The following is an 8,335-nucleotide window of genomic DNA, read 5'->3' as shown; positions in this document are numbered from 1 at the left end:
TTCATACATGTCAAGTAAATGTAATCATCTCATTTTCATCACCTCATCTCTTGGAAAAATCACATTAGAAGCTAATCTCTCATGAATCAAATAGTGCATTACATTTTTTTTAATTTCTCAATGCTCATTGATTAGTTATAAGCCACAGCTCTCATTTGTTAAAATAAATAATGATATTATCTTTAATCATGGTCGTCCTCTTGTGAAAATACAGTGCATACAAAATATGATATGATATTGTCAAAGAGGCTGCTTTCGTACTTAAGAGACATTAGTCAAAATGTGAAAATAAATCACATTTCTGTAAAGTCCCATACTTTAACAACTTGCCGTGTGACCGCTGGAATTTTTTTTAGACGTTTTGATAGAACACGCAGAAAACAGAAGCTGGAGATCAGGAGAGACGCACTCACGCTGCCCGGAAGCATGACGTCACCCTCCGCAGGTTTATAACCGTGCTTCGGCGAGCAAGTCAGACACACACACACTGCCATCCTCAGAGAGACAGCGGACGAACAACAGCACAGAGCAGGGAAGCAGAAGAGGCGCTGACAAAGTCTGTGGACTATGAACAAACTCATATTCGCGGTTTTCCTCTTGGCACTGGGTTTTCTTGTCTGCGAAGCTGGTAAGTAGAGAAAACAGAAAATGATATCTAAGAGCTTAACTAGATGCCAGAAGTGTGGTTTAGGTGCCTCAAGTTTTCATTTGGGATTTTTATTATTTTTTGTATCAGAAGACCTTGTAATTACAAACCACTCATAATATGTTGATACGGAATAAATAGTAATATAATAACATTAAGAGTTTAACATTAAATTATCTTCATTAGGATGGATTTATTATATTCTAGTGTAACAAATACTGAAGTGTTTTGGGAGGATTCAATGATATTTTGAGGCTTCTCGAACAGATTTGTGTTGGTATCTGAGGTGAAGTGAATTCTCAATAACTGCCCAACGTTACCTGTTACAGGTAACCCATGTTGCTCAGCACCATGCCAGAACAGGGGCGTCTGCACAGCGCTTGGAACAGATAGTTATGAGTGCGACTGCACACGCACAGGATATCATGGACAAAACTGCACAACACGTAAGTATGAAGGGCATATGAGGTGAATTTCAAATGACAACATATTTATTGAGGTGAGCTGTTCAATAATTTCCTTCTTGGCCTTTACAGCTGAGTTCCTCACCTGGCTCAAAATTACCCTGAAGCCGTCGCCCAACACTGTCCACCACCTACTCACCCACTTCAAGGGCTTCTGGAACATCATCAACAACATCTCATTCCTCAGGGATTTCATCATGAGCTATGTGCTGACATGTAAGTGCTTCCACCTCAAGGCAAAATGAGAAGATAGATTTTTAGACTGCTTCATCACACATCTAATCATTTGTACAGCAGGTTGTAGAGGAGCGTTAAGACTAATCATCAAATGCTATCTTTCTTTCTAGCACGATCCCACATGATTGATAGCCCTCCAACTTTCAATGCGGATTATGGTTACAAAAGCTGGGAGGCCTATTCCAACCTTTCCTACTATACGCGCACCCTCCCCCCTGTGCCAGAGGATTGCCCAACCCCTATGGGAGTAGTAGGTGAGTACGCTTTCTCTGCCTTCGGAGAACCAGTTTTCTCAGATTCTTGAATACTGAGCAAGAGTGGCTTGGCCCCATTACATCACTCAAAGTGCACACACTGAAATTGTCTCCTCTGTTGGATTGAGTGAAAATGTGCTGAGGGAACACAGCAAAGCCAAAACTAAAGAACACGAAACCACTTTTTCCTAATTTTACACTGAATGGGTCTCAGGAATTTAGAATAACAGTAAACCTCAGTCATAGCTTTTCCTGCAAGTCAAAGTAGGTTTATTCAACTGGCCTGATTCTGGATTACACCTCCATGTGCTTACTGCAACCTTCTTAATTGCCTCCCCAGGTAAAAAGGAGCTACCCGATGCTAAGCTACTGGCGGAGAAGCTACTGATGAGAAGACAGTTTATCCCGGACCCACAGGGCACCAGTCTGATGTTTGCATTCTTCGCGCAGCATTTCACCCACCAGTTCTTCAAGTCTGATATGAAGAAAGGACCTGCTTTTACCGTAGCTACAGGTCATGGGGTAAGCACAGCAGATATCAGACCACATCAGATTTTAGTCAGGAAAGAGAGCCAAAGAGAGCACATTTGTGAATAGGTAATTTGTTGAAAATGCAACATGTATTAATGGTTTTGGTTTTGCTTCAGGTGGACCTCAACCACATCTATGGAGACAGCCTGGCGAGGCAGCACAAGCTCAGACTCTTCAAGGATGGCAAGCTTAAATATCAGGTATGAGAAGAGACAACTACACTGTCATTTAAACAGCCCAGTGCTTCAGACCACACAAGTGTTCAAACAGCTGCTCCCTCTCTTGTGTAATGCTGCAGATCCTGAATGGAGAGGTGTACCCCCCAACTGTAAAGGAGGTGGGCGCTGAGATGCACTACCCTCCTCACGTTCCCGAATCTCACCGCTTTGCCGTGGGCCACGAGGCATTCGGACTGGTCCCCGGGCTGATGATGTACGCCACCATCTGGCTACGGGAACACAACCGGGTGTGCGACGTGTTGAAGGAGGTCCACCCTGACTGGGACGACGAAAGGCTCTTCCAGACCTCACGGCTCATTCTGATTGGTGAGTTCATGAGATTCTGACAACTGCCCCAGACTTCTGCTGTAATGTAGCTGGAAATTACATCAAAATGATAACATGAAAGGCATGTGATGCACTTGGTACTAATATAGCACAAGGGAGTTATGAAAGAGGAAATTGTGCTTTTGATATCAGTAATTGTCTGCTTGCAACCATGTAACCACATTTAAGTGAAGTAACAATAAGCAGACCACATATTTAAGAATGATATCTGCATTCTATTAAAACATTGAATCATTTGTTCTGTAGGAGAGACCATCAAGATTGTGATTGAGGACTACGTGCAGCATCTGAGCGGCTATAACTTCAAGCTCAAGTTTGACCCACAGCTGCTGTTCAACCAGCGCTTCCAGTACCAGAACCGCATTGCATCCGAGTTCAACACCCTGTACCACTGGCACCCACTGATGCCTGACACTTTCCACATTGAGGAGACAGATTACAACTACAAACAGTTTGTCTTCAACAACTCTGTGGTGACTGAGCATGGCATCAGCAACCTTGTGGACTCATTTTCTAAGCAGATTGCTGGACGGGTAAGGACTGCTTGAGCAGTAGTCACAGCATTTCCATTTCGATTGTCACACAGCTGTTTAACTGAGTTTCCATTGACCTTTTTTAGGTTGCTGGTGGCCGGAATGTCCCAGGACCTATCATGTATGTGGCCATCAAGTCCATTGAAAACAGCAGACAAATGCGCTACCAGTCCCTGAATGCCTACAGGAAGAGATTCTCCATGAAGCCCTACAGCTCTTTTGAAGACATGACAGGTGAGACAAAGTCAAGATCTCTCCCAATGATTGCAGGTAGAGAGTCAGAAGATTAGTGAAGAGGTTCTTATCAACATGAAGTAAAAGGAAATGTTGCCTCAAATTGCAGGAATTAAATATGAGCTTGAGAATTGTGTCCAGCTGCTGCATGTTAAAACTTATGTCATAGTTAACTTCCTATTAAAGAAATGGTCTGGACCTAGCTTCAGTCCCCAGCAGCTTTGGAGGTTAGGAATTTATTTGCGTGACACTAAGAACCAGATGTTCATTTCATCTTGAGATAGAGTAAGCAGATTGTCATCACAAGAGAGCGAGATATAAACAGACAGGAGAGGCCTCCTGCTTGAGAGGAGAAGATTTGAAGTCCATGAGGAAAGAGGATTTCATCTAAATATAAAAAGTATCAGTGAGAGACAAGAAAAGATGAGAAGGTGGAGGCAAAGGCAAGAAGAGAGGTCATTTTTATCTACTATTTGCTGGATTTCAATCAGCCAAAACACAGAGCTCATATTTAGATTAGCAGCAGGCTTTGCAGCTGCTGAGCGAGTGAGAGAAGCCAGACTGAGGCGCTAACTAAAACCGTTCCCTCCTTTGTGTTCCTCAGGAGAGAAAGAAATGGCTGCAGTGCTGGAGGAGATGTACGGACACATCGACGCCGTGGAGCTCTACCCGGGTCTGTTGGTGGAGAAACCCAGGCCTAACGCCATCTTTGGGGAGACCATGGTGGAGATGGGGGCCCCTTACTCCCTCAAGGGCTTAATGGGAAACCCCATCTGCTCCCCGGAGTACTGGAAGCCCAGCACATTCGGAGGCAGCGTGGGCTTCGACATCGTCAACACCGCCTCCCTGCAGAAGCTCGTCTGCAACAACGTGCAGGCCCCCTGCCCCGTGGCATCCTTTCACGTGCCCGATGTTAAAGAGACGGGGTCTATGGTCATCAACTCGAGCACGTCCCACTCACGCAGCAGTGACATTAACCCCACGGTCATTTTGAAAGAAAGGACTACTGAGCTCTAATTTGTATGAATTTCCCTTTAACTTTATCATTTAAAAAAAAAAAAAGAAAGAAGTGTATTTATTTATTTATTTATTTTTCTATTTATTGTCATATATTTATAAGAGAACATGGGAAAGTCTGAGACAGCTTTTTTAACACGTGATTTTGTATATTTTTATCTGCTTATCAAGAACAAACATCTGTGGTTGTGTTTATTTATTGAAAGATCCATTGTATTGTAAGTTATTGTTACAGTAATGACCTCGGTCACTATAACTTGATACTTGAAGATTAGTTTACAGTTTCAACTACATGGTAGCATATGTTATATTTCTAATATAAATCTGCATTTCACTCCATTGTAATGCAGTTTAACAGTACTAGGATATATTTGTGATGTTCACAGTGAACTTAGTGGCTGATCTTGACTCTCTTGATCTCATTTAATAGAAAACTACATTCCTCTTTCAGTATTGTTTTACTGATGTTTTATTCCTCCAGTCTGTGTATTGGCATGGGTAATTTGAAATGACATTAGTAACTCTGAATCTGCACTGTTGTTTAGAATCATATTTTCATTTGATAGAAATGTTATAATTCAATCATGTTGGCTTAAAACAGCCATTTTGTTGTCAATGCCTATTGACTTCCTAGGTTGACACCAATAAATGCTACCAAGAAAAGGAGCTCCTTTCTTAGAAATCAGCTGACGTTGTTGTTGTTTTCACTTTGTGGCTCTGACTGTGCTCTGACATAAACTCTCTGAATGACACTGTGGGAGCAAAGAGGCTTTTCCGCCGCCCAAAACAAAGTAGTGAAAGTGCTGGGTGTAAAGCATGTAGCAGTTCAGATTGTATCAGTGGTTGAATTAATGTATTTTTGAAAAAGATGATCTCTTTTTATCAGTTAAAATCATAGGTTTCAGAGATCGGGGTATGGCATGCAAGAGACAAATCCAAAATCCATTTTACAAACCCATGAAGGCCGACTGTTACAGTGCAGGAACACACTGCCGTCAAGAACTCACACATCCCTGAGATGATTAATGTAGGTGTTGTATCACACGGCTGTATAAATCAATTTCACCTCTATGTGTTTCCAAATTTGTTTCCTGTATTTGTATAATAACAGAGAGATTAGGATGACAGCAAAACGATATTTTAAGAATGCAGTGTAAATCATTGCATGAAAGACTCCAAATGCTGGGGACAGCACTGTGGGAAATTCTCAACATGTTGGATTCATGGTGTAAGAGCTTGGTGCAGCAGCGGCTCAGTCTAAAGGGACCTGGGGGGACCGCATGCGTGTGTGTGTGTGTGTTTGTGAGACAGTTTGAGTAAAATTACTAACAGAGTGGAAAAATTAATTTCTCCAGAGGGCCAAATAAAATGATTATCATCAGTATAAGATATGCTGAAATATGTTTCAATATATGGGGGCGGCGCTTTGGTCCACTGGCTCTTCACAGCCGAAGGTCCTTAGTTCAAACCTGCCGGCTGGCTTTTCTCGATCTTGCATGCTCACTGCAGCTGGTCCGGTTTCCTCCCACAGTGCAAAGACATGCAGGTTAGGTCAATTGGCAACCTCTAAACTGGTCAACAAAATAAAGAATATTCTCTTAAGAATGAACTTTCGTGCTCAAACTTTAGCACTGTACTTATGCACACTTACTGTGAGTATAAACATGTTCTTATCTGCAGGTTTGAAAGTGCAAGCGAACAGCAGACGATGAACAAAAAACAATTACCCTCACAATGAGGTTAATATGAAGTAACACATGACATTCACCTTCATCGTAACTCATCCAGGAGGGTTTGAGGAGTCCTTTTACTCTGAAACCTGCACTATTGCCCTCAACACTTACGCACACACTAGACCAATTTTCAGCGCATCAGATAAAACATGCAGACACTTGTCAGGCTTGAGGAGGTCTGCACGCTGAGAGGCAACAAGGCATGATCACCTGGGTCACAGATATGCTGTGGTGAGATAAATCATTTGAAGGGGAACAGATCAGGAATTTCTCACTAAAACCTTCCCTTTCCCTTTGAGGGTATGTCTGTTAATTAGATCAAAGAATTTTATCAGTTCATATTCCTCAGGCAAAGTTAGTGTCCTTGAATAATACCACGGTATATTCCCAGCAACGGTTCCTGTGTACCGCTTCTGTTTTGACACAACTTTGTGCTGATTTTAGATAGCTGAAAGAACACGTGACATGATGTGTATCAAAGAGGAAAGGTCCATGTCAGTGGCATTAAGTGGTGTTATACACATCCCTAAAACTTTCCATTGGTTGGTGAAAGCATTGCCGGGAAAATGTGCAGAGGGATAAAATGACGTTTTTTACTGTATATGAGGTGTGAAGATTAGCCCCCAGTCCAAAAGCGTACAGGAAACTTGCCTCAGCAGTATAGGTTGGCAGCGCAACAGAGGAGAAGAGTTATTTTTTGAGGGTGCCCATTCCAAAACAAGCATGATGGAAGGAATGTTGACGTGACTGGCGGCACAGAGTGGTGAGTCAGGCCGCCGGGCATCATCCCTTCTAAACACAGACAATGACAAACTAAATCTTCCCATTCATTCACATGTTTCTCACAACCGATACAGAGAGCACATTTGCTCCCTCCCCTCGCACTGGACGATTCGAGCCTTCAACACAAACCCACACAGAAAGCGAGGAAATTACATTAATTAAATCATGTGCATCAGTTGTCATCTCAACTGAACCTGATGGACAGTTCCTCCTCCATCTCATAATCTTTGTCCTGCCGTTCAAAGGACCAGGCGTAGGATTCCCCGTCACAGGGACTTGGCCCATCCCTGCATGAAAATGACCTAATTGTGTGTGTGCACATTATTTGCTTTCCCCACTGTCAGTTGCCCGAGGGTGAGTAGTATTATTCCATTGTTCATCAATGTGTGGCATGCTCAGATCCTGGTCTATGAGATAGAGCAGGGGGAGCACATCGTGCTTTGTGTGGGTGTAATGAGGATGAGCAGGCTGTGGGCCCTGGTGTGGGAGAAGATCAGGAGACTTCAGTGTGTGTTTTCCCTCTGACCGATTCTAGACCTCTCTGGAACCGGACCCAGTGTGGAGGCCCTGATCGCAGTCGGAGTTACGTGACGCCTTGCAGGAACTGGGGTCAACTGGGAGCAGCCACCAACCTCCGCACGAGAAGCACTGGCACTGCCCCACTGGAAGCCACTTGTCGCTTACAATCACAAATGTAGACAGTCTGAGAGTACACAGTTCTTCTCAGCTGCTTTGACACAATCGTTGAAAGAAACTCATGATTGTGTTGAATGTTAAATTCTAAAACCTGTAGTTCATTTGCTGCTGTTGTCACACAGAAATCAAAATATCTTCAGTTGATTAAGAGAGTACTTCACAATTGAGCATTCAACTCCGGTAACATTGTCACACTCACGATGGACATTTATAAAAGGGGGTCTGAATCGATGCAGCAGGACTTATTGAAACCTAGTGCCTCCATTACCCACAATGCAACTCAACTGCAGACGATTCGGCTACTTCATGCTCGGAGCGTCTTGGAAATTGTAATCGTAATTGTCTGTTGATGGATTAATGGACCAATCGTTTCTGCCCTGTGTGAATTAACTTTTGAATGAATGCAGGACAAATGGAGGCGTCGTGCCTCACTGTATGTAACAATGAGGTGATTGCACCCAGTGAGAACTGCAGCCGTGTTTCAGTAAATGTGCTTAAGCAACTGATAATTACAGCCCATATAATGGTGGCTGCAGTTTTCCTCAGCCTGTATCCACCCATATGTGGATGGGATGTTTTTTAAGCTTACTTCCTGACACCTAATGCTGATGATTTGTAGGGTTTTGCCACCGGTGGGGCAA

General features: G+C 43.1%; 1 protein-coding gene across 1 annotated transcript; it reads left to right on the top strand.

Annotated features, from left to right (window-relative positions):
- Nucleotides 1-500: 500 nt before the first annotated feature.
- ptgs2b (prostaglandin-endoperoxide synthase 2b) lies at nt 501-5,144 on the top strand. Its single transcript, XM_076725738.1, has 10 exons — nt 501-628; nt 976-1,092; nt 1,183-1,326; nt 1,458-1,601; nt 1,942-2,123; nt 2,249-2,332; nt 2,431-2,677; nt 2,945-3,231; nt 3,318-3,465; nt 4,070-5,144. Exons 1-10 carry the CDS (start codon nt 568-570, stop codon nt 4,480-4,482), a joined length of 1,827 nt encoding a protein of 608 aa, XP_076581853.1. The 5' UTR covers nt 501-567; the 3' UTR covers nt 4,483-5,144.
- The last annotated feature ends 3,191 nt before the right edge of the window (nt 5,145-8,335 follow it).

The sequence above is a fragment of the Chaetodon auriga genome, chromosome 3, assembly GCF_051107435.1.
Source record: "Chaetodon auriga isolate fChaAug3 chromosome 3, fChaAug3.hap1, whole genome shotgun sequence".
NCBI classification, from domain to species: domain Eukaryota; kingdom Metazoa; phylum Chordata; class Actinopteri; order Chaetodontiformes; family Chaetodontidae; genus Chaetodon; species Chaetodon auriga.
The sequence above is the reverse complement of the archived record's forward strand: the minus strand, read 5'-3'. Positions and strand labels throughout refer to the sequence as shown.

Coding starts and splice junctions, on each gene's coding strand:
- ptgs2b (XM_076725738.1), top strand. CDS start 568: ATGAACAAACTCATATTCGCGGTTTTCCTCTTGGCACTGGGTTTTCTT. Junction 1,093..1,182: donor TGGACAAAACTGCACAACAC/GTAAGTATGAAG, acceptor TGGCCTTTACAG/CTGAGTTCCTCACCTGGCTC. Junction 2,678..2,944: donor CTCACGGCTCATTCTGATTG/GTGAGTTCATGA, acceptor TTTGTTCTGTAG/GAGAGACCATCAAGATTGTG.